Source organism: Dromiciops gliroides, chromosome 1, assembly GCF_019393635.1.
Source record: "Dromiciops gliroides isolate mDroGli1 chromosome 1, mDroGli1.pri, whole genome shotgun sequence".
NCBI lineage: Eukaryota > Metazoa > Chordata > Mammalia > Microbiotheria > Microbiotheriidae > Dromiciops > Dromiciops gliroides.
Window position 1 is genome coordinate 371,954,225 of NC_057861.1, and position 27,266 is coordinate 371,981,490.

Consider the following 27,266-nt stretch of genomic DNA (forward strand, 5'->3'; position numbering starts at 1 on the left):
ACCTAAAGGTTTTAATGAATTATAAATTCAATATCAATCAGAAGCATAATGTAGAATCTAATAAAATTAATAACAGCTTGGCCTGCATTAATAAAATTGTAATGATTGAGATGGTTAACAATACTCTAGTATTCTGCCTTCCTCATATCATATTGAATGTCATCTTTTAGAAGAAACATTGACACAATAGAGAACATTTAAATAAGGTTAATGAAAATATTATGGAGCGATATAAAGATTTTTATATATATGTATGTGTATATATATACATACATAAATACATATGTGTGTATATATGTATTTCTTCTCTCCTTCCTGCCACATACACATATTTACAGATATACACATATGTGTACATGTGTATGTGTGTGTTTGTCTTATAGAAGTGGGATACAGGAACTGGGAATGGTTATCTTGAAGATGAGATTTAGGAATTTAGAAATGGAAGAAGGGAAGGAATATATTGAGTATTTACAAATACTTTAATACATCATATGGAATGGACATTATAGTTGTTATTTTGGCCTTAGAAAGAAGAATAAAGACTAGTGGGTAAAAATTATAACAAAGCAGATTTCAACTCTATTAAGAAGACCTGTCTGAAAAGGGAATGGGTTATCCCTCGGGGTATGATTTTCTTATCATTGGAGGTCTTTAAGTAAAAGCTATATAACCACCTGCTAGGGATGATTTAGATATATTTCATGTGTTTGTATAAGATATTGTGTGGAGTCTCTTCCAATTCCACTAGTATATGGGTATGAGTTGTAATAGCTTTCTTATTAGAAGGTGCTAGTGTCTTAGAGCTTTGTATGGTTTAATATTTCACAAGTGCTATCTATCTTAAAAATCACCTAATGTCTATACTGAGGGATCAAAGAGTTATGAAAGTTTAATCACTCAGCTTGTTCTCTCCTACATTCAGTCATTTTGCCTTTAATTTTTAGTTTTCTCACACAGGATGCTGGGGCCACCTTCTGTTCTTCTGTGCATGGACTTCCTGTATATTTCCTGATAGGCCCTACACTTCCCTTTGTTTTATTGTGCCTGACTCCACTTAAATAGAACTTCCTTGGGGGGCAGCTAGGTGGCACAGTGGATAAAGCACCAACCCTGGATTTAGGAAGACCTGAGTTCAAATCCAGCCTTAGTTGACACTTACTAGCTGTGTGACCCTGGGCAAGTCACTTAACCCTCATTGCCCTATAAAACAACAAAACAAAACAAACAAACAAACAAAAACCTAAACTAAACTAAACTTCTTTGAACCCAGAGCCTAGGCAGACAACTCTTCCTATGCCCCTAAGCTTCTGATCTGGACAAACCCAAAGAACACCTGTCTCTGATTATTCTCGGACTACACTGTTTTCCACATAAATCATCCCGTAGCCTCTTCCTAATTGTCAATGGGGTACTTGATATTACATGGTTTCTTTCTTATGATTTGTCTTATTGTGTATCTTTAAATTATGATTTTTGAGGATAAATTAAAAAGACATGTATTAAATATTACTATGTCCAGAAAACTGTGATATTTAAGTACTGGGAAAAGCACAACATTATCTTATCTTCATAGAGATTATAGTCTCTTGAAATTACAAATACATAGACAGTTCTGACATACAACATTGCACAAAGAGTATATCACAAAACAAAGTGCTTTAGGTTCACAGAATCTGTGTGTGGATGAGTGGTTGTATGTTTTACCAAATAGAAGTTATTTCTTCACAGATACAATTACATAAAAAAAAAAAATCTCTAAAGTAAAACCTAAGTATTGAAAACAGATGTTTCCTAGATAGATGAAGACAAGAAAATGTTTGAAAGTTGCAAGTATTTCATTTTTTTCTAAAATTTATTTCATACTGCCCTGCCTTCTTAAGCATTACATGCTAAATAATATTAACTTTTTTCTTGATGATTCAGTAATATCATTATGCCCTCTATAAAATCATTTACTTTGCTATTAATAAGCAATTGTTATACTACAAAATATTCAGATCTTCAGAAGTTATTGTGTTGTATTACACCCAAACTAAAATGGACCTTTATTTTAACATTTTCTGTTTTCCTTCTCCCAGCTGGTCAGCTGGAAGAAACATGTTTTGAAGTTTAAATATGAGGCTTCCAAATTATTTTCATATGTATGCTTTTGGCCCATGATCTACAAAAGATAATGGAAATAAGATTTTAGGTTCCACAGATTGTTACCTTTATCCAGACATCAGAAGCATGGAATAAGGTAATAGAGTCCTACCAAAACAAAATAAAATATAAAGAGAAGCAGAGACTCCTAAAACGAATGTACAAAAGATGAAAAGGCATAGTACACAACAATTTTGTTGAGGCAAAAATTCCCATATCAGATATCTTATCCCATATTATGCTATTGTATTTATAATATATATATACACATACAAATATATACATATACATACATATATAAACATACCACAAATCTATGGATGTATACGTATTTATATACAAATATTTCTAAACATATACAATCTGCATATGTTTACATACTTATATATTTATTCATATGAACCAATGGATTATTTATATATGCATATATATGAGCTTCCAGTGAACATATGTATTGTTGTTGTTCAGTTACCTTTACTTGTGTCTGACTTTGTGACCCCATTTGGGGTTTTCCTGGTAAAAATAGTAGAGTAGTTCATAATTTCCTTCTCCAGCTTATTTAACAGATGAGGAAATGGGGCACACGGTCATATAGCTAGTAAATATCTCAGGCCATATTTGAACTAAAGAAGATGAGTCTTCCAGACTCTATGCCCAGCACTCTATCCATTGTACCACCTGGCTGACCTGAGTACATTATAAATTACAGGCAATAAAAACTAAAAGTATGTATATGCATATTTACATATGCATATATTTATGTTTGAATGTTGTACATTAGAGTATATATATATATGCATGTCTACACAATTTAAAATTTTGATAGCTTCAAACTACACTAAGATTTCTTGAAGTCTGGAGAGCGAGAGAGAAAAGGAAAGGAGATCATATACACATATGCATATATCCATATACATGGATATATGGATATGTGCAGATATATGTATATATTTATATATGAGAACATGTGCGCCACCTCATATTTGCATATATGTATGTGATGTTTATACATGCATGTATATATATCCTCTTTATATTTAAGGATATATCTATATGAGAGCAGATATATATGTACTTATATGCACATATATGTACATGATGTTTATATATGCATATGTGTGAGTATGTACAGATATATAAATATGTACACACATACACATAAACATCATGTACATATATGTATGCATATAGGTGTGTGTTTTGTGTGGTATAGCTGACTCAATGTGTTCCAGTGCTGAAACAATAAGCATAACAATAATATATATAGTAATTATATTTTACAATGTAATTTTAAATACATTATATACTATGTCTGGATATATGTACATGTATATGCATTTATACAGCTATTTGCTTGTGGAAATAAGGAATGTTTATACATAAGCTCATCAATCAGTAACAAAAACCCTTTGTCAAATTGTAAATTCCACTATTTGTTTTAAAGAATATGGTCCCATATGGTTCCTTTTACTAATTTTATGATCCCGATTTTGCCTCATAAGGAGTCTTTGTGTAATTTTTGCTTTGTAGTTGTATTTTATATCATCTTCATGGTCAGAAATGATAATTTTATATAGATGAATGTTATCATCCATATGTATGTATATATAATTGGATAAGTTTTATGAACAAAAATAAGTACCTAGAGAAGTACTGAAAAAATACAGGGTGTCCAATAAATGCCTGTAGAAACAAAGAAGATTGTAGTCTCTAACACACATGTGTTTATTTATGTGTGTGTGTGTGTGTATGGATAAATAGATGTTAGACAGACAGACACATAGATAGATAGATAGATAGATAGATAGATAGATAGATAGATAGATAGATAGATAGATAGATGGATGGACAGATAGATATTCTAAGTATCCTTGCATCAGTAGGAAGGTATTGGCTCTTCATATTTATGGACAAAATTTTTTGGCTCAACCATACTTTCCTAAAGTCCCCTTGAGTCAGGTTTACTACATACAAAACAAGAAAAACCTTGGTTTCAGAATAGAAGATGTTGTTTCCCCTATGTTGAAAAATAAAACTATCTCTGGTTGCTCTAATTTTTTTTCCTGGCTCCCTGAAAGCAGGGGTGGATGAATCTAGTAAGAAAATTGCTTGCTTGACACTCAGTGCTCCATTAATTTTTTCTTCCCCTGGCCCCCTTGTGGACAATTTTTGTTCATGGCAAAAACAAAAGAATGAATGAATGTACACAAAAATAAATGAATAGATAATGAATTCAAACTGGGGAGTAAGATAAGATAGGCTTTAAAATATAATTTATTCAATTGCATGACTTTAGCATTACTTTTAAAAAACTTTTATACTCCATTTTTTTATTTCCATTTTCATATAAACTTTGTAAGATATAATGATACCACTATGAATATTTTTAAAATGAGTTCCTTCTCAGGTGCTCAAAATACTTAATACATATATGACCTCTATTACTTTCAAATACGGGCAAAAAAGGAAAATTGGATGTTCATTGAATATAATGAATAAAAACATCCTCTACCACTATCAATCAAACTTTGGGCTTTATTCTGAGCCCAATTTCAATTTCATTTCCTCAAAACCTTTTATAACTAAATGGAATAAAGTGCAACCTGCACTTAGAGAAATCATGACACAATCAACAAAATGCATGCACTTGTCTATTTTCTCCATGTCTGCTCTTTTTATAAAGACACAGCAGCAGTTGTCTATAATGGATAGAACATGACACCTAAACATTGACCTGTCTATTATGTTGTAGGACCATGAAAATAGAGACTGTAGTTCTGAGAACAAGCAAACTTTAGAGCACGTATTTTTAAAAAACACCTATTTCATTTTTTAACTGAACTTTTACTGAAAGTATAATGGCTGAAATGATAAATCATTATTCCAATTCTGTTCTAATAAAAAATATAAGTTATTGGGAAAATCCTTTACAATAAGTATATCATCAGGAATAACAATTCAAGTTTATATAATATTTTAAGGCTTGCAAAGCTATTTACATATACATATATATAATTTATATCATATATACATAAATACATATATACATATTTGTGTGTACATAATATTTTATTCTTACAATACCATCTAGGACCACTTTCATTCTGTTCCTAGTCTCTAGAGGTCAGCTGACTATCATTTCAGGTTTTAAGGGGTTATCCCAAGGACCTGAATTTCTAGTGTTGTCACTTAGGAGTCATCACTAATATGCTTCCCATTGATTGTCAGGCAGACTAATTAGCTTTTAGAAAGGGTATTTACTCAGAAAGCAAAACCTCTCCAAATTGGGAACATACTCTCCCTTTCACAAATAAATTCCCTGGGGAGAGCAAGATCAAAAGTAAAGAGTATATGGACAATGACTGAACTCCCAGTTCCTGGTTATGAGAAGCCTTTTTCTGCCTTTGTGTATTCTTCATGAAAACCCATTAGGTGTAAGTGAAGAACTCTTAGTTCTAAAGCATCCTTTTCTTAGAGCCCTTTCCTTCTTTGCCCCTGTCTCTCAGTCCCAGGGGAGATACTGCCATCAGACACTGCTGTTCTGCTGTTTGAAGATTGGTTACCAACTTTGAGGTAAAGTCAGTATCAACCAACCTTTTAAAGTTGTCGGTTGGTTAATGTGGCTGGGCAAAAGAAGAAACTGATCCTCCTGATCCTCCCCCTTCCCCCAACCCCCCCCAACATACATCCCATATTCCCAAGTCAATTTTCTCCCAGGAATCTTTCAGCACTGGTTTCTACCACTACACAACCCTGATATTGATGGAATGTTTCCTGAATAAGTGTCTAGAGTATTCCTGATGCCAAAATCAGCACTCAGTTTCCTCACATGAAAAATAAGGGAGTAGGACTATATGATACTTAAAGTCCCTTTCAGCTATAAGATTCTAGTCTCCTCTATTTCACTAGCTAAAGAGAAATCAAAGCATCAAGCAGGGATAGATGGAAAACTTCTATAGCATTTTTTAATCTTGAGTACTCAGCATTGTCATAGCTTAGTCATACACAACTGTACCACCAAGGGGGAGCAAATCTTTATTTTGCAATTATCACTTAGGCAAATAGTAAAACTACAGGACAACTAGGTGTCACAGTGGATAGAGTGCTAGGTCTGGAGTCAGTAAGCCTCATCTTCCTGAGTTGAAATCTAGACTCAGACACTTACTTAGCTGAGTGACCCTGGGAGAGTCACTTAACCCTGTTTCCCTCAGTTTCCTCATCTTTAAAATCTGCTGGAGAACGAAATGGCAAACCCTTCCATTATCTTTGCTAAGAAAACTCCAAATGGGATGATAACAAATGCTGTACAGGATTGAAAAAATACTGAAAGAAAAAAAAGTATCTCTCCACCAGTAGGAATTTTTTCTCTTTAATGTCCTGGATTTTGTATTTTCCCTCTCTGACCATGGGATCTTTTCCTTCTATCTAACCAACTGTTTATAATCACCAAACTGCCTAATTTTTCATCTGAGGAAAGTGCTTCTTAAACTGTCTTGCCCCCTGCCTTTGCCTTATCCCCATTCACTTAACTCTCTCATATTTAGCCTGGATCACTTAGGCAACCATTCTAATGATTCCCTTTCTAGTACCATAGAATTCCTCCTTTTATTTTTCCCTGGGCCACATCAGTATTCTCCCCCTGTTACTCCTGATAAATGCTTTCTGTGTTTCTGGGCTGCTAAACATTTCAAGAGAGTTATTAAACAATGTTACTGGATCCAATGTAACTATATACACTCTAACCATAACTAGGTCACACGACTGAAAAATCTTTTATTCATTTATTTTGAGTTCATATCACATTCCTCATGGTGGTCTAAATCGTTACTAAACTCTAAAATATGACCAAACACTGTGCAGCAACTCTAATGAGAGCTATTTCTGTCAGTTCTAGGAGATTTAAAATAAGAAAACGTTCAGTTTTCCCTATCCATTTCAATTTCAATATTTGGCAGCAAAGACTTCTCCAAATGAATGATTAACTGGTAAATCAGTATCCACATTAGGGAGTCATTCTTTCAAAAAACACTTATGTACTAACTATGTGCTTGGTACTATGCTAAGTTTGGGAGTTATAAAGAATGGTAAATGACAGTCCTTACTTTAGAGGAAAGGGAAAAATCTACACATTAAAACTTACATCTACAATTGAAATTTAAAATATATACATATATACATGCACATACATAATAGACATATATGACTGTATTATGCATATATAATAATAGATTTTACACATACATACATAGAGACATATATGTGTTTATATAGACACATAAAAGAAAATGCATATAATTACACAGGAAACCAATTATATTTTTAAACAGTTGTCAGCGTTAAAAAGAAAAAAAAAAAGTTCAAGAACCCCAGCTTCCAAACCCCTGATTAGCATGTTTATAAACACAAACACACACACATACGCACACGTAATTGATAGCGAAATGGAGACAGGAGATACTGCAGTCCTCCAAATTTGTACAGAGGTTTTGACATGACACCTTGAATGATGTTTTCTCAAACTTCACCCTTTTGCTAAAGAAAACTTCTATCTTTGTCATGTATAATGAATACCACTCCTCCTGTTCAACTGCTGGAGGGCTTAATGGTGGTAATTGTTGTGGAAGCAAGGAGTTGTCTCTTACCTCCTCTTTCAAATCTATCCTTCAGAATTTTTTAAGTGAAAAGAGCAATTAAGGAAGAGAATCTAACATCCCATGATAGACTTTTGGACTATCTCCATAGAGAAATGAACCTAACCTTGTTGGTCTTAGTTGGATTCCCGAGGGAAAAAAAATCCCCTACACAATGGTCATAAACCATACAAAGAAGGGGAGGGCATGGAGCAACCAAGTTTGTTTATGACTTGAATTTCTGATTTAACTCAAATTTCCTGAACTAGATTTGTTTGTTTGTTTTTGCAGGCAATCAGGATTAAGTGGCTTGCCCAGGGTTACACAGATAGTTAAGTGTCTGAGACTAGATTTGAAATCATGTCCTTTTGATTGCAGGTGCAATGCTCTATCTACTGTGCTAGTTAGCTGCCCCCTGAAATAGTTGTTAATCTATAGTCAGGGGCTTAGAACCTGGGGTGCTTGAACTTTTTTTTCTTTTTAATATTGATAACTATTTTAAAATATAATTGCTTTTCTCTGTAGTTGTATACATTTTCTTTTATGCATTGAAAATATTATTTTTAAAAGGGCTTTACTAAGTTACCTAAGGGTTCCACAACAAAAAGGAGATACCTGATAAACCAAACAATAGGTATAGTAAATAGGTTAACATTCATTGAGGGGCCCTTTGTTCAGTATTTTATGTATTTCATCTATGAGATTTGCCAGTAGGCAAATATCCAGGCCTGGAATTGTCCCTAAAACTGTGCCTTAAATTCCTAATCTCATCACAATTCTAAGTAGATGATATGATTTCCACTTAAATGAGGTCATGTCCTTCTAGCAATCTCAACAGTATTTCTTGTCCAGAACAAATTGTATCTCTATGATATGCTATTCTCCTTTTCTTCCTCCATAGAAGGATGAAATGTCTCTTTCTTTCCTAGGCAAATCCCTCCAAATGTTCTCTTATACAATTACTCCCTAGTTCCTTCTTCTTTGATCTTCTCTTCTATCTTCAAATTTTCCCTCCACTGGCTCCTTTTCTATATACAAACATGGTAAATAAAATATGCTCTGTACTTAAACTTAAATTCCCTCAAGCATTATGCTATCTCAATTACCATACCATCATTTTTCCTTCCTTTGACTCCTAAACTTCTCTACATCTACATTACATGGCTCCACTTCTCTGACCACTTAATTATTAAATGTAATTGTGTAAAAGTCTTTAACATCATTTACTTTTATATAGAATTTTTTTTTCTTTTTTAGTGAGGCAATTGGGGTTAAGCGACTTGCCCAGGGTCACACAGGTAGTAAGTATTAAGTGTCTGAGGCTGGATTTGAACTCAGGTACTCCTGAATCCAGGGCCAGTACTCTATCCACTGTGCCATCTAGCTGCCCCTATATAGAATTTTAAAGTTGCTTTTTTTGAATATGTGACACCTACTTTCTGGTTCTACACTATTTTCTTTAACCATTTCTTCAGGGTCTATACTAACTCTTTCATCTTGCATATTCCTAAATCTAAGCCTCCCTCAAGAATTTGTATTTTCTCTTTCATAGTTTTTATGTACTCTATCTGTGCAAAGCCAAAATATTTATATCCCCTGCCTTATTATACATCCCACGTTTGAATATCATGTTACTAAGTGCATACTACTCATTTCCACCTGTATTCTGTTCGCTCTCTCTTTTAGATTTCTATATGCCTGGGGCAGCTAGGTGGCACAGTGGATAGAGCACCAGCCCTGGATTCAGGAGGACCTGAGTTCAAATCTGGCCTCAGACACTTAACACTTACTAGCTGTGTGACCCTGGGCAAGTCACTTAACCCCAATTGCCCCACAAAAAAACCCAAAAAACAAACACACACACACACACACACACACACACAACAAATGTCTATATTCCTAAATCTGAGCACATATTTTTTCCACTAAAACCCCCTCCCCAAAACCAAAGAAAAAAATTTTAGATCTTTCTGAATATGTAATCAGTAATATTCCCAATCATAAAAGCTCAAAACATGATTGTCATCAACATCATTGTATCTTAAAATCTATTATTTCATATAATGTCATGATTTTTAAAAGTGTTTGTTTAGTTTTTTAAAATTGGATGGTTTCTCCCTTTTTTGTTCTCTATTTTAAGGAATGGCTCTTTGACAATGGATCAAAGGAATTAACAGTACAAAACTTAGGTCATATAAGAAAAAAAGATAATAAATTATGGATATTTAGAATTTCTTTGCCATTCTCATTGTTATTACCACAGCACAGATCCATATAACCAAATGTCAATAACATAGACTTTTTTCTCCATTTTCTATCTTGACCATTTCCAGGATAATTCTCCTAAAATGCCATTTTCATCATGTGACTCCTCTGAACCCAAATCAACCACTGTCCCTCACTGAATACAAGATTAATTATGGCTTTCCATCACACTATTGAATTTTTTTTCCCCAAATGATCCACTAGCTTTTCCACCTCTAAGTCTTTGTTCATGTTCTTGGCAAATAAAACATAGCTTCCGACATTCTCCAGCTATGTGAACCCTATCCCTTCCTTCAAGATTCAATTCATTTGATAACTGTTTCATAAAGTCTTTCAAAGTCAATACAAATAGAAATAATTTCTCTCTCCTATGAATTGTTCAAGAATTTTGTTTACACTACTCATGGAATATCACATACTTCCTTGTTTTATAATTATTTTTCCCTATGTCATCCAACAAAGTATGTTATAAGTTCCATGAAATCAAGGCCATGTCTCATTATATATCATATTATCACACACTGCTTTGCACATATTTCATTTTCAATAAATGTCAAATGAGGGGATGAGAAGAATAACTCACTGTATAAGGTTTTTTTTTTGTTTTTTTTGGTGGGGCAGTGAGGGGTAAGTGACTTGCCCAAGGTCACACAACTAGTAAGTGTCAAGTGTCTGAAGTCGGATTCTATCTCAGGTCCTCCTGAATCCAGGGCCAGTGCTTTATCCACTGTGCCAACTAGCTGCCCCCATAAGTTTTTGTATAAATTACAAATCTCCTTGTAAAGGAAATTTTACCCTTTTATAAAATAGTTAACTTTTCAATGTTCTTATAAATTCATCAAAACACCCACTCTTATGCCATATCATATTGTTGTTTAGTTGTTTCAGTAATGTCTAACTTTTTGTGACCTCATATATGTGTGTATATGTATATATATGAATATATGTATATGTAAATAGATATACTCTTTTCATATGTGTGTGTGTGTGTATGTCTAGCTAGCTTTCAATTTTTCTTTAAGACTCACCTGCTACATGAAAGATTCCATGACTTTTTTAGCTAAGTGTTCCCTCCATCTTCAAATACACGTAGAACAATCTATTGGAATCTTTTCTTTGTCTATATCACTGTCTATTTTGTATCATATCTAACTTGTATACAGGATGAATTTGCTTACAGTAAAATGTCATCTCATTGATGGCAGGTGATATTTTATCACTCTGCAGTCCCGTATAATTAACACAGGGGCATATATATTTATTTCTTGTTCAGTCATGTCATCCATACTGTCCAGGGGGTTTTCTTGGAAAAGATACTGGAAGGAGTTGTCATTTCTTTCTCCAGCTTCTTTTTTCAGGTAAGGAAACGGAAGCAAACTGGGTTAAGTGACTTACCCAGTGTCACACAACTAGTAAGTATATGAGGCTAGATTTGAATTCAGGTCTTTATTCCAGGCCCAGTGCTCTCTTCACTGCACCACCTAGCTGTATGCCATATCACTTTAACTAATGCATTAGGTCTGTTTTTTTCAAACATTTGCTGAGTATCTAGTATGTGAATGACACACTGCTAAGTACTGATAGAATGTCCCTGATGCTCATCAAAATACTGACATTAAAATGATTCTGTATTTTTTACCATAATCTATCCATCTTTCATTATCATTAAAATAAATATAATTCGAGACAGTGTATAGAAAATAACAATAATTATTTAAGAATAACTGTAGCTTGGATAAACTTAGAAATATTCTTTAGACAAATATGCAAGGAAAGTATATCAAGATTGTTCATTTATGTTTAGACTTACCTTTCCTACATATTGATAATCAGATCCTGTATATTCTTCAAGTAAGAAAAATTGATTCCACATCCAACCACGTTTTTGACGGTGCAGTACTTTTCCATCTCTCCCTGCTGTGCGTGCTTTCACAACTTTTGTTTGGGGCTCAGAAGTCCTTCTAAAGAACATCTCCATAGAGGAGAAGTTTGGGAGGCACACCCAGAGCAGAAACAATAGTAAAACTCGGTATATTGTCATAGTGATCCAATTGCTGACAGGTCACAATGTGGATGATGGTAGAGCAGGAATGTGTTTCTGGACTTCCTTTTGATGAGTTTCTAGTAGGCAGGGTATCCAATTGGTTTCCAACAGTTAATCATTATTTTATTCATATTTCCCAGTCTTCAAAAATAAACAGAAGAAGAAAATATACTGTCAGTTGAAAATATTATGAATAGTTACATGCCACTTCATATTGAAGTTCAGAGTTCATTTATTTCACACAGCAGCTACTGAAACAATAGTTCTTATTCCATATGGTAATGTTTTTTGTTTTTTTCTTTTTGCTTTTTTCCAACAGCAGTTATCTGCTGTTAGATTAGCATAACTAAATCCTTTCTAATTACATAGAGAAAAAATATTAAACAAATAATTTTTCTTTAATTGATTTTTCCCTAATACTACTTATCTGAGATAGTTTTAAAAATCATGTTTAAGATAGAAGCAGAAAGAAAAGATAGAAGCAGGCTTAGATAACCTTAAAGTTGCCTTTTACTTCTGTGAGTATATGATTAAATATAATTATATGGTTATTATTTTAATGGCATAAAAGTGTATCTTTACTCTATGTGATAGGTACTTTGCCCACATACTACGTTTATATTAAAATCTTAATGATTGTGTCATATTTTAATGTATTAAGGAAGGATACAATTAAATTATCCTAAGGAAAGAATTAAAGAATTATAATGTAATATGCTAGCAAAGCAATAAATCTTGTTCTATTTGTCTCTGCCTGGGGACAGAGAAAGGGTTAAAAGGAAATTTGTTTGCCCATGTGTCTAAAGTCAACTCCATGGTAAAAAGGGACTATGCCAGAATCTGTTAAAACTATCAGAGGGAAAAAGACAATGTTATCAACACACACACACACACACACACACACACACACACACACACACACGACCATAGTTCAGAGCATTCAGAAATTAATCAATGTCCATGGAGTCAAGAAAAAAGTTTATCTCCTAAATATACTAGCTGTGAGCTTAGGTACCAGGAGAATACAATAAAGAAGGACTTAGGATCAATTAGAGTATTATTATGAAGAAGAAAAAATATCTGGCCAAGGAGAAGCTATACATAGTAGTAGCTCAAAGGCTACAAATAGCTACCAAAGAGTGCTTAGGCTTAATACAAGAGGACCAAGACTCAGAGTAAATGTTCCCAAAGTCACAGATCTGCAGAGGAGAGGATTAAACTGTATTGAATGCAAAAAGAAGACATTCCTCCCATTTTACTTAGCTGTAGATATGATATCAGATGTGACAGGAATATGCTATGGCACATATGTTATCACATATGGTATCAATGAATCTTATTTGAAAGCAAACAATTAGGCTTAATTTTTTATTGGTTTTAATTTAGAAGTTTACCTATGCTTAAAGCAAGATTCACTTTTATCCAAAATACTGGACTATATTGTTATGTCACATTACTTCTATTTCAGTGCCATCCCTCAACTTAATTTACAAGTAATCCACTATTTTTTATTATGTTTTTATCAAGATGCCCCAAAGGCTAATGCAAAATGATTGCAGAAACAAGAGTAATGATTGAAGCAGTAGTTCCCTAGGGTGTAATAAATAGCAAAAGAGAGCATCGCACTCATCAGAGGAAATACAGCATGACAGAAGTAAACCCTCCTATTAAAACAAATCTAAAGATTTAATATTTGGGTATAAAAGGAGCTCAATGCATTATTCAGACTCAGTGATAAAATAAAAAGGGTTTCATTTAATTTGAAGGTATGACAAAATGAACCTAAAGCCTTTTGGGTTTTCTTTGTATGTACTGTTAACATTCTGAGTGCCATTTTCTGATAATACCCATCTGTCTAAAGAGCTATCTCTACATATAAGTCTTCTGTAGCTGAGACTTTGCTGTGCTGGGAAAGGATAATTCAAAAAATATATCTAAGCAATACAATTTCACATTTGAAAAGCCTCTTGCTTCAAATTTTATAATAAAGAAAATTCCCTGTGAACCATATGTTGATGTGATCAGAATTTGAGATGGTTATTCAATATGAATATAGTATACTCTCATAAGTACCAAAAAATCCTTCCAAACAGCAGGGTTTTGATAGACCATGAAGAGCTTTTTACAGCTTGTTAAAAACAACAATGGGGGCTACATGTAGTGCCTGTTACTGTTTTTATTATTGTGAATGGTTCAATTTCTAAACCTTAGTTGGTCAAACTGAATTTGCATTTATCTGATAAAAATACAGTAGGATCACACATAAATGTATGTAGTGATCTAGAGTTTCCTTGTTGTATTTTAATGTTAGGATATGTATTTAGATTTTCTAACAAAGGAAGCATAAAAATTAGATAATATTTTGACATAATAAATGGTCAAATTTTTCTATGGTTTAATTCTTTCAAATCTTATTGAATATGGGCTAAAGTTTTCTTGATTTCACATTTCTGAAGAAACTCTGTGTAGCTAAATATATGACCCTATTTTGCATAATATACCTAATGATCTCAACATTCTTTGAATTACCCAAATTTTGAATCTCAGAATTATTTTTGACTTTTAAATTCTTCCTTTTTTGAATTTCTCAAATCCAATTATTTTAAAAGCTATCACTTTAACACCGGCCCTGGAGTCAGGAGTACTTGAGTTCAAATCTGGCCTCAGACACTTAACACTTACTAGCTGTGTGACCCTGGGCAAGTCACTTAACCCGAATTGCCTCACAAAAAAAAAAAAAAAAAGCTATCACCTTGGTCAAATCTCTTACCTCATTCCTTCATTAAACCTTAACTAAAAGAGACAAAGCAGCATGGCCAGAATCCAAGTCTGATTTCTCTCTCATTCCTTTAATGTTGGTTTTTAACAACAAAAAACTTTATTTTTCCTCATGTTGGGAGGAAAGAGGCCAAAATTTCCTGGTAACTAATTGTTTTCCTTAATAATGAAATATGATACCATTAGAAATACCAAAGCTGAAGCCAGTGGAATGCATCTTTTTTGCAGTAATCAAGAACACAAAAGCACATCCTTCACTGCCTTTCACCTCCTCAGCAAGGGTAAGAGAATGAAGGAGGAATAAGAGGAAGAAAGGATGCAGAGAGGGCCAGCTTCTAGAGTGTTCTTCTTCACTCTATCCTTTCATCCTACTGAAACCACATTATTTTTGGAGGCAGGTGCAAACAAGATGCCCAAGGCAGTTTCAGATCTACAACTGTTTCCACATCTAAGTCTGATTACTTCTATCCAAAGACAAGCTATACACACCCTGAGCTCCTTAAACCCACCCCCAGATGACATGACTTCAAGGCTCTGCATCATCTTGGGCTGCCCTCAGGATCCTACTTAGTGTTCTTTCCATCTAACCTGCAAACCAGGGCAGCTTGGTGAAATGGGAAAAAATAGGTTAAGATGTGAATTAAGAAATCAATAGAATGTTTGACTCAGAGTCAGGAAGTTGTTTTCAGTCCTTTTTCAGTCATGGGCTTTTCTTGGTGGGGATACTGGTTTGGCAGTAAAGAAATGATTTGCTATTTCCTCCTCCAGCTCATTTTATAGATGAAGAACTGAGGCAAATAGGACTAAGAATCTCAGAATTGGTTCAAGTCATTCTGGTCAAACACATACTAGCTGTGTGATGCTGAACAAATCATTTAATCTCTCTAAGCCTTAGTTTCTTCAGCTGTAACTTGAGGTTTCATTCAATAACCTTCCATTTCATGGGCACTCTGTTCTTATGATTCTGTGATCTCTGCTTCTGTCATTTGCTCCCTGAGTAACTCTGAACAAGTTGCTTTGTTTCTCCCATTAATCAGGGAAAAGGAGTAGATTATCTCCAAATGTAAGCATGCTGAAGTCAGCTCTAACTGGCTCCAGAAGCTCTTTTTAAATATTCAGTGTAAACATTTACACCTTAGATATCAACAAATGTTACAAATTTGGGTTTGATTTACTGATTTTTTGTTTCTCTATTTAAGAAAGTGATAAAGAAAAAGTCAATAATGCAGATTAATCTTAAAAGTACATCCCTGAGAACATTCCCCACGCCGCTCCTTCCACCCAGTTATTAAATACTTACCAAAATAAATTGCTTGTCCCCTTCAGTTGCAAATCCTAATTCACAATTGAATTAGTTTGGTCAGGTAAGAACCCTCACCCAAGGGAAAGAAGGGGTATATGTACATAGGAATAATGATTAGATCCTGATGGATACCTAAATACAACCAGAAAGCATGTTTTGCTCCTCTCTGGGTATCCTTAATTGGATGCTCATTTTTGCATTCAAAGGTATCTCTTTGTCTTGCAAAGTATTTTCATTCTCTTTATACTCTAAGGGAAAATACTCTGTAAGGCTAAATGCTTAGGATGCACTGAGATAACTGTGTCATCATGGCAATAGTGACCAGCTTGGATATAGTATGACATGTCCCAGGTTAAGACAAAAGGAACCCAGGTAACATTTTTACTGACTGGGCAATCCCTTTGTCTTTTGTCAACTATAGCTAGGCCATTGAACATAGGATTTATAGTTACATTTCTGAGTTTCCAACAGATCAATTACACCCCTTATAACAATGATCTTTCTTTGATTGAGGTACAATCATTAGAGGTACCACTTCTAAGCTACATGGTGGAATAATATAATATCATTACATCATTACTTAGCCTATGGTTTTTTGTTTTTTGTTTTTTTTTTTAGTGAGGCAGTTGGGGTTAAGTGACTTGCCAAGGGTCACACAGCTAGTAAGTGTTAAGTGTCTGAGGCTGGATTTGAACTCAGGTACTCCTGACTCCAGGGCTGGTGCTCTATCCACTGCGCCACCTAGCTGCCCCTTTAGCCTGTGTTTTTTAACTTTTCCCCAACTAGTCTACAAATTCTTTGATAGGGCAAAAACACTGTGTCTTGTATTTCCTACAGTACATTTATACATTGCAATATATACAGCAGTGTCCATAAAAATTACTTGAATGTATGATGTTCTTTTTTTAAGTGACATTCTGATTCCTTGAAATGTTTTCATAGTATTTAGCCTTATTCTTTCTTTTCTGAGTTAAACTACACTTCCTTATTTTCTTCTCAGAAATTATGGGCCTATTATTTTCTACATAAGAGTCTTTCATAAGGTTGAAGAATTATTAAATCATCTCTCAGGCTTTTCTACTCCACTCTTCTCCATAAAATTCCTATGATGGTCTTAAACTCATAATCATCTTTATAGCTCTCCTCTGAATGTCTTCCAAGTTCTCTCCATCTTTCTTTTGTTATGGAGACGAGAAATGGACAGAGAACTCTGGTAAAGACGTACAGTGGGGAAATAATGGGAAAATTGCCATTTACTTTCTACAATCTATTTTTCCCTTCAACTTCATACTCTGCTTGTTTTTTTCCCCAGTATCAGCAGTATATTTCTGGTTCAAGGTCGCTTTTATTTTTCTTTCTTCTATAGTTTCCATTTCACTTTTATCCCCCATCAGACTAATCAGCTATACCAAACTCACTTTTACTTGGCAATTAACCATTTGTAATTTATAATAATTTAAAATAAAGTGTGCTACTGAATATATGCAGTAGCACACTTTATTATAAATGTACATATGCCAAATTGTCTTTGGTCTTAATTAACTCTGCATTTACCCCTGTTTTGACTCCTATATTCTAACATGTTCATCACAATTACACATAATTCTCTCCTTGTACCTGATTTATCTATAAACTTAGGTGTTATCTTCATATACAAGTACTTGGAATCATATGTGAATTTGGTACTTTTAGGGTTTTAAACTATTCTTTCAGAACATCACAGATGAAATATCATTAACTGAGTTATAATTTAAAATTAATATGACTGATAAATGAATTAGCCAAGCTGTAGTCTATTTGGTCGTTTCTAGGCATGGCAAATATATGCATATACACCACATGTGTATGTATGTGTGTGTGTGTGTATATATATATATATACATATATATATGTATATATATGTATGTATATACACACATATATATACATGTGTGTGTATATAACACATGCATATATAAGTTCTCTTTCATCATTCAGTTTATTAAAATAAAATATGATAAAAATTACTATACCTGGGACTAGATCTCTCTCATATTACACTTGCATTTCCATTTACCCATGGAAGTTGAAGTGATTTTTGACACTATAAAGAATATTTTAATTTCTGATGTAGAAAAAAATTATTTTCCTTATACCATCATGAGTATGAAAATTCAGAATCATCATCAGCTTCTTATTTTCTCACTCACAATCAGTTTCTAAGTCTTGCTGATTCTGCTTCTACAATATTTCTCTGTATGTTTTCTCCCTTTTACTCACAAGGCCATAGCCCCATTTCAGACCCTTGTGGCATCAGTTGTAGACAATTACAAGAGCCTACTAAGTGGTCTGCCTGATTCATGTCTCCCTAAATCATGAAAGTTAATTATTGATTTACTAATCCTCTATTTAAGAAAATCTACTGGCTCCCTTGTGTTTCCAGGACCAATATGAATCTCCATTGGCTTCACAAAGTGACTCTAGCCTGGCTTTCCAATCACATTACAAATTATTTCCTTTCATGTACTCAGTGGTCCAGGCAAACATATTTAGTTGCATTCCTTCTCACATAGCACTCCTCCCACGTTTAAGCTTTTTGCCCGGATAGTTCCCTATGCTTACACTTCACCACACAAAATCCCTAACTTCCCTCAAAATAGCTCTAGTGGTACTTCCAACATGCAATCTTTTATAATTCACATCCCTTATCCCACACCTAAAAAATTGTCTTGTGTTTACTATGTATGACTCTCATTCCTAGTTATCCAAATGAGTACTGATTTACCTCTTAATAAAAGTTCCCTGAATACAGAGACTATTTAATTTTTGTCTGTTATCACCAATGCCTGTCAAAATGACTCATACATAGTGGGTGCTAAAGGAATACTTACTGATTGGGGGAAGAAATGGATATCAAGTCAAAATTTTAAATATCACCTCAAGAAACATTCTTCTTTTTAAAAGGAGACAGCATATATAATTTAAAATTGAATTATCTCATACTGGCCCAGTGTGAACTACCTCTGCTTCTTCCTATTTGACCTTGGGCAAATATCTTAACCTTATTTGACCTAATTTTTTTTCATCCATAAAAGGAAAATGTTGAGCTAGATGGTGCCAAAACTTCCTTCCAGCTATAAAAAGATCCTATGACCCTGCCTGAATAGAGTTAAAGAAATGGACAACCAACTAATAGGATCTTTACATATTCACTTATTAAAATATAGAGCATAGGCAAACCCATTTGCATTCTCAATTCATGACATTTCAGTGTTTAATCAATCTCTCTCTCTCTCTCTCTCTCTCTCTCTCACACACACACACACACACACACACACATACACACACACACACACACACATCTATTAGGCCATCAGCACAGAATTAATCAAAGTTACAATAAGATAAGTTTTTTGAGGCAGTTCAGACTAAAGAAATGATCAGTAATTTGGCTCCTTGACATTAAAGGTACTAACTTCTTGGGCACCATCTCCAAACCATGCCACATGTACTCAGGCCATCATACTCACCTTCTTCACATGGGAACTTTTGACTCTACCCCTGAAACCCATCTAGGATATAACAGTTTGCCTTATTGTGCCTGCCACCAACGTGACAAGTCATTTTCTGGCTACAAGCTCCAAATAAATCTAGAGAATATGGCCTGCCCCCATTTACTCATTCCCCTTTTATGTATAGTCTTCCTCCATTAGAAGGTAATTTTCTTGAGGACAGAGATTGCAGTCCCTGCTTGGTTTTTTTATATATCCCCAACACATACCACAGTGATTTGGCACACATAACTATCTATCATCTATGTATCTATCTATCTATTATCTTTTTGTCTTTTATTTAAGATCTATGGAAAGGCTTAAGGAATTTACTGACATTAATGATTATAATGATAAGGGAGCTATTTTCAGAGCCAAGGGAAAATGTAGTAAGAGGTCATGAAATTGGGAGACCTCACTATAAGTATATGTGCATACATATGTGAGTTCATGTAGGTGTGTTTAAATGTGGGTGTAGTATTGATGTAGTATTTTTTATGTATGTGAATACCTGTAAATGTATGTGAAGACTTGTTACTTCATCATTTAAGGGAATTACCCAGTGTGTAAATTCTCACCATGAATGCAGATCAACAACTCATGGAGAAGCAACAAGATATACTGACTTATCTCACCTTAGACATTTACTGCTAGCTATATGACCCTTGGAAAAGTCACTTAAGCTCAATTGGCCTTGGTTTTCTTATCTGTAATATAAGGGAATCTGATGGCCTCAGAAATAACTTCCAGCTTTACATCTAAGATACTATGTATGCAATTTATAATCCTAGGGAAGTTCAGTGGCTTACACATGGCCACCTAGAAGTAGAAGTTGACAACACATTCTGTTTTTGAGATTAGCTCTCAATACACTACTCCTCCTTGCATTTTGGTAATAACTTAAGCCAAGTCTGAAACTGGAAGAGGCATAAGTAGGAGAGGAGTACAAGTACAAAGGGGATTCTTCACATTTGTCACTCTGAACCTGAAGACCCAGATAGCTTATAATTGTAGAATCCAAGAGCAATCTACTGAAACTCTAGATGGGATAAGCAAGTCAAGTTACTTAGACCCAAAGCCAGGTCAGGAACTGACAGAACTCAAACGGTCAAACTTTGTCAAGTATCTTACCACTTTCGGAACAATGAAAGCTTTTAGGTCCTCAGATTGATATGTCCCTGAGATCCTATAATAACAGAATACTCATTAGCATCAAGAATGAATCTGAAAGACCAGAATAAATATTCCCTCCAGAAGTATCCAGAATTTGGCCTTAATGTAAAGTTTGAAGTCTGGAAATAGATTGGAAAACTGAGCCAATAAAAAAGAATCCCATCATAAGAAGCTATTGTGGTAATAGAGATACTCAGGATATAAATCTTGAGGAAGAGAGTGACTCCCAAATATCTGTAAGCAAAGCCTCATAGAAAAATTGGGCTCAAGTTCAACTAGAATGCTGGGAATACAGGAAATAGAATTAGAAAGGCAATTAACAGTTTGGCACAAGAGGTAGAATATCCAATCAAGAAATTATATTGGACTAAATAAATGCTAAAGACTCAGTGAGACAACAATAAATATAAAAATAAAGGCAAAAGAATGCAAAAAAAGAGAAAAAAATTAAGGAATCTAATAGCAACAATATACTTAGAAAACCGATGGATAAGGAATACTTTAAGAATAAGAGGAAAGACAGAAAGAGACAGAGAGGCAAACTATACATCACATTTCAAGAAATCATAAAGGAAAACTGCTTAGATATTTTTAGAATCAGAGGAGAAAGGGGTAGCTAGGTGGTACAGTGGGTAAAGCACCGGCCCTGGATTCAGGAGGACCTGAATACAAATCCGGACTTAGACACTTGACACTTACTAGCTGTGTGACCCTGGGCAAGTCATTTAACCCTCATTGCCTTGCAAGAAACAAAAACAAAGGAAAGAGGTCCAAAGATAATTAATAATGTACCCAAAGTCATCCAAAGTAGTAAGTGATATAGTCAGATTTTGAGCACAGGACCATTCACTCTAAATGCAACTACTTCTCCACTGTACTAGACATTACTCCCCTCCTCCATCCCATGGGCATCTTGTAGCATTTTATTCCCATATATGACTGATTTACCTAAAATATCATAGAAAAAGGAAGGGGAAATTCCAGACAAGGAACAATCCTCTTGCCTTCATATATTCCTTAAATCCTTATCTTCCTTGATAAAAAAGCACCTTGGAACAATTCTCCATTCAAAAAAAAGTCACCTGGCTTTAAAATGTTGATAGGTTGCTAATCATTGTACTTAACATTCTCATAAATTGAAAGCTCAGATATAGTCATTCATGATGTACAACATTATGTTTTATAATTTCTCTCCTGGGGTAGAATCACCTTTAGCCAAACAGATGGTATCAGCTAATGGGCAGCAAGGGGTAGAAGGGAAGGGACAGGAAGTAAGGCTGGGATAATCTCAAATACAACAGCTGATAATGGGCATCATCTAGGGGCAATTGCTGCTATCTCAGTAGCCTTTTTAACTTGACATTAGTGTGAGAGTCCCAGCTACAAAGTGATTTGTAGTCTAGTTTATAATAATGGTGCAACTGACTGCTGCTGCTGTGTTTCTAGGAGTCCCATTTGTGTGCTGGCTGGAATCCCATACTTTGTATGGGAATCACTAGCTGTGATACACTCAAGTTATCTAAAGGAAGATAAAAAAGAGCTCCCATTGAGAGTAACAATCTTTAGGGTCTAAGATTTGAAACTTAGCAGCTGGTCTATTCTTAACAAAGTGAGAGATAGATTTTTGTAGATTTTATCAGCATCCCATTTTAAAGATAGACTATTACCCCTGATCTAATATCTCATTTGAACCATGTAATTAACTGACAAAATTCTTTGGAATTGTTTCTATTCCAATAAGGGCAGTAGCAATGGAATCACTATGAGGATCTCCTGCAAATGCAACTAATTATGAATATGTTTTTAAATTTAGCCAAATATATTACTGACATATCAGTCCAAAGAAATACTTTAAAACACATGCATGAAAATGAGAGTCTAGGAAGATTACTATTTTTCTTTTTTTTTTTTTTTTTTAGTGAGGCAATTGGGGTTAAGTGACTTGCCCAGGGTCACACAGCTAGTAAGTGTTAAGTGTCTGAGGCCGGATTTGAACTCAGGTACTCCTGACTCCAAGGCTGGTGCTCTATCCACTGTGCCACCTAGCTGCCCCTGGAAGATTACTATTTTAAAAAAATCTGCTTTGAAATGAATGTTCCTCTCACCTATATGAAGGAAGTAATAAATTAAACGGTAAGCATGTCTATCAGAGATATCAGTATAAGACAAGGTTCATGTAGAAAAAAATTCTTCAAAACATTTAAAAAGTATTTGTGAGCCATACAATTTTAAAAATTGGTTTTAGTTAGAAGGGCAGAAAAAATAGCTGATTTGCTCAAATGAGAAAAAATATAATTTTAAGGGTTTTTTTTACAAAGATACATTAATGACTGCCAAATGTTTCTTTATATTTGTATTGGCCTATTTACAAATACTTTTGTTGCCATTTTTAAAAATTTTTCCTTTAATTTCATTTTCTCTCTTGCTTTTTCCCTCCTTCTTTCATTTTGTCTCTTCCCTTCCCATCCCCTCTTTTTCTCTTTATATTCCTGAGAAAATGTGGGTTGGCCCAGCATGAGCTTTTGTCATTATGGAAAACTTCCATTGTAAAAAAATTAATTCGCAGAAGTTAGTCACCAACGTCTTTGCAATATAAAACCTTAAAGCCTTAAAGCATTGCTCATGATACTGAAATCCTAAGTACCCTGCTCTTGGTCACACAAGTTAGTACATGACTGAGATAAGACTTCAATTCATAGATGAGACTTAAATATCGTCTTTTCTGACTCTAAAATTGACATTATATCCACTCCTACATACTGTCTCTATTACATTAAAAAAATAGAAATCCTCAGCAAAGTGCCTAGACTATATAACTTTTGGAGGCCAGGAAAAGATCCTACTCTTTTTGTACCCTCAGTATTGAAAAAACCAAGATAAATAATGTTAAATGGACTAGTTCAAGATTATAAACTAGCTCCAAATTTAGAACTACATTCCAAACAGCTATGTGTCCAAGATTTGTCAATACAGAATTGAATAGATTCATGATCTCATTGTTGTGGGTACTCTCTTTATCAGTGTAGATTGCAATCCAATCCCAAATGACCAATGATCCTTGGCCCTTTGCTGTTCTTGTCACAAGGTATTCCATCTTCTGACTCTTGGCAATGTCACAGTCCATCTAACATTCCTGGAATGGCTTCCATTCTCATTTCCACCTCATACATTCTCTAGCTAATTTGAATTCCCCGCCAAAATCCCAACTTCCAACAGAAAGCTTTTTGTGATCCTCTTTAACTCAATTGCTTTCCTTCTTTGCTTCTTTCAAATTTATCCTGTGTATAACACATTTTCATATAGTAATTTCCTCCATTAGACTATGAACAGGGACATTTTTTACTTTTTTTTTTTTAATATCCCTAGCACCTATCACAGTGCCTGGAACATAATAGGCACATAATAAATAGTTATTTACAGAATGATCTTCTCATTCTGTCTAATTCTTGTCCGTGACATTCTCTAAATTCTCCATTGACAATTCAGTCAACATATTGGAGGCTCTCCTCTTTTTGTGTTGTTTTGTTTTCTTTCATTTGTCTGGGGTTTTTTGTTTGTTTGTATTGTTTTGTTTAATTTCTCTCATTTCTTATGCACTGGTATAGTACTCACGCTTACCTGGTAAGACAATAAAGAAAGACTTGAAATTGACAGAAAATGTTTTTAAAAATATAAAGTATAAAAATTATTTTACTTATGATTCTTTTTGTTAGACTTTGTTTAGTAGAATGAATCTTGAAATTAATTAGTTAAGAATAGAAATTACCAAATGTACCAGTATTTATATTCTCAACATTTTATCAAACATAGATGATTGTACAATATTGAGGGTTTTCTTTTCTGTGTTAAGAAATCCAAACACTACAATTTCAAAGTAGTATACAGAGAAATGAAAGCTTAAATGTAGTGGTTTATGTAAATTATAGACCTCAACTCAAAATTAGTATAAGTGTATGAGTTACACACCTATCAGAGTGGCGAATATAACAAAAAAAAGAAAACATTGGATGTTGGAGGGGGTGTGGGAAAGTTCTGACATTAATCCACTATTGCCAGAGTTGTGAAAAGATCCAACCATTCTGGAGAGCAATTTGGAGCTATGCCCCAAGGGCTATAAAACTGTGCATGCTCTTTGATGCAGTAATACCACTCCTGGGTTTATATTCCAAAGATATCTCCTTTGTGGGAATTTATTGTGATTTGGGGACCCTGCCTTTGGGATGAGATTAAAAAGCCATAGGCCCTCAGGGTTCTTCTCTGTGTAAGAGGGGCTGGTTCCCCTCCCCCTCTACTTCAGCCAAGCTGAAAAGCCCCATGGGCCTTACCAACTCCAGGTCAGATTGCTGGGGAAAAAGCCCCAGATCCTTCCTCACTGAGGGGAGCTGCCAGGGAGATCCCAGGCTTGTTCTGCCAGGCCCTGGGCTCTCAGCAAGGGGCATGGAACCCTTGAGCCCTGGGTGTGGTATGCAGGGGAAACTTGAGCACCATCCCAGCCACAAAGGGGGATGGACAGAAAGGGGACACCAGAGGACTAGGAAATCGCTAAGGAGACGGTGGCTACAGTAAAGAAAGGGGGTTCACAACAGTAAGAGGCTTTTCAGGGGGGTTGCAGGAGTGGGGGGGTTCAGTGAGGGGAACGCTAGAAGAAGGGCCGTTGATATGCAGGAGGACGCTAAGAAAGGTAGATGGCAAAGAGGAAGCATAAGCCGTGGCAAGAGAGAGGCACACTGGAAAGCAGTCAGGTTGTACATTTTATTTCCCTGTATTCTTATTTTTAAATTGTATCTCATAAATAAACTCTGCTTTGATTATTTAGGTAAGAGGCTTCTTAATTATTTGCTTATCAATTTGGGAGTGGGACAGTGTGGAGACATTTTTATACAACTCTAACAGATTGGCTTTGGAAATTAATAGCAGTCAGATAGCCAGCCAGTCAAAAGTCCCCAGATTAGCCCCCCCCCCAGTTATATTAGGGTGCCAGTCAGTTAAAATATTCTTACACTCTAAAAGGGAAAAAGACCTATTTGTACAAGAATATTTCTAGCAGTTCTTTGTGTGGTGGCTAAAAATTGGAAATCAAAGGAATGCCCATCAATTGGGGGATGGCTGAACAAGCTGTGGTATATTATGGTGATGGAATATTATTGTACTATAAGAAATGACAAGCAGGATGATTTCAGAAAGGCCTGAAAAGACTTGTATGAACTGATGTATAGTGAAGTGAGCAGAACCAAGAGAAAGTTGTGCATAGAGACAGCAGTATTGTTTAATGAAGAACCGTGAATAACTTAACTATTCTCAGCAATATATAATCCAAGGTAATCCCAAAGGACTAATGATGAAGCATTACTATCCACCTCCAAAGAAAGAACTGATATTGATTGAACACAGACTGAAGTATGCTATTTTTAACTTTCATTTTTTTCTTTTATTCAAGTTTTCTTGTATAAAATGACTAATATGGTAATATTTAACATAATTGAACATGTATAACCCATATCTTATTGCTTACCATCTCAGGGTAAGCAAAGACAAAGGCAAGGAGAAAATAAGGGATAAAAATTAGAACTCAAAACTATAGATAAAAATCTTTATTATTAGAAAATTTTGAAAAGCATATGAGGTATTGTCTAACACCCAGTGATATGGTATGATTTGTCTACTTACTGAGGGTTAAACAGATAATGAGATGGCCTAATATCTGAAACTTAGAGGAATAAGTTTTGATTATGACAGAAGGAATAGAAAGAAGGGAAATACAATTTTGGAAAGTAAGACATGATGTAAGAAGCTAGCCCTTATATAGATCGTTGCAGTGGGAGTATTTTGGACAGCTAGAAGGGATGCAAAGATTGTCAATTCAACCTTTATTTACGCTACAAATTTGTTATATGCTGGAGATAGTCCTTACCTATAAAAAACCCAGATTTATTCCTCTTCTGCCCTATAATAACTTAATAACAATGCCTGACCAATTGTGAACATATGAATAATTATACTGGTAATTTATATGGGTAAAATATTATTCATACTTATAAAATTTGTATTCTACTTGTGTCAACTAGCATAACTCAGATCCTTGTAATTGGAAGAAAGAAGGATCCAACTGTATATTAATTTCTCAATAACTCCTTGCAGCTATACATATATATATGTATAGCCTATGAAACGTAGCTTTGTTTAAAATTGGATTTTAAATTCAAATACTTTGAATATTTGCACAAATTGCAATGGATTATACTTCCTATAATGATTTATTATTAATGTTATAGCAAGAATACTTTTTTAAATTTTAAATACATATCATAATATAGTGCAATATATATTTTAGATGGGTTTATTTACATTAATGAGGTTTTCTGTTTCAAAAATAAATATAAAATAAATATCAAGGTTGA

The 27,266-nt window shown here is 34.4% G+C and overlaps 1 protein-coding gene across 4 annotated transcripts in view; it reads right to left on the reverse strand.

Annotated features, from left to right (window-relative positions):
* LOC122735941 (cadherin-10) overlaps nt 1-27,266 on the reverse strand; it is a 301,841-nt gene that overhangs the window by 209,117 nt on the left and 65,458 nt on the right. For all 4 annotated transcript variants that reach the window (XM_043977833.1, XM_043977831.1, XM_043977834.1 and 1 more), the window contains exon 2: nt 11,851-12,225. In XM_043977833.1, the coding sequence (XP_043833768.1) occupies nt 11,851-12,081 (231 nt within the window). In that variant the 5' untranslated portion in view covers nt 12,082-12,225. The remainder of the gene's footprint in view (nt 1-11,850; nt 12,226-27,266) is intronic.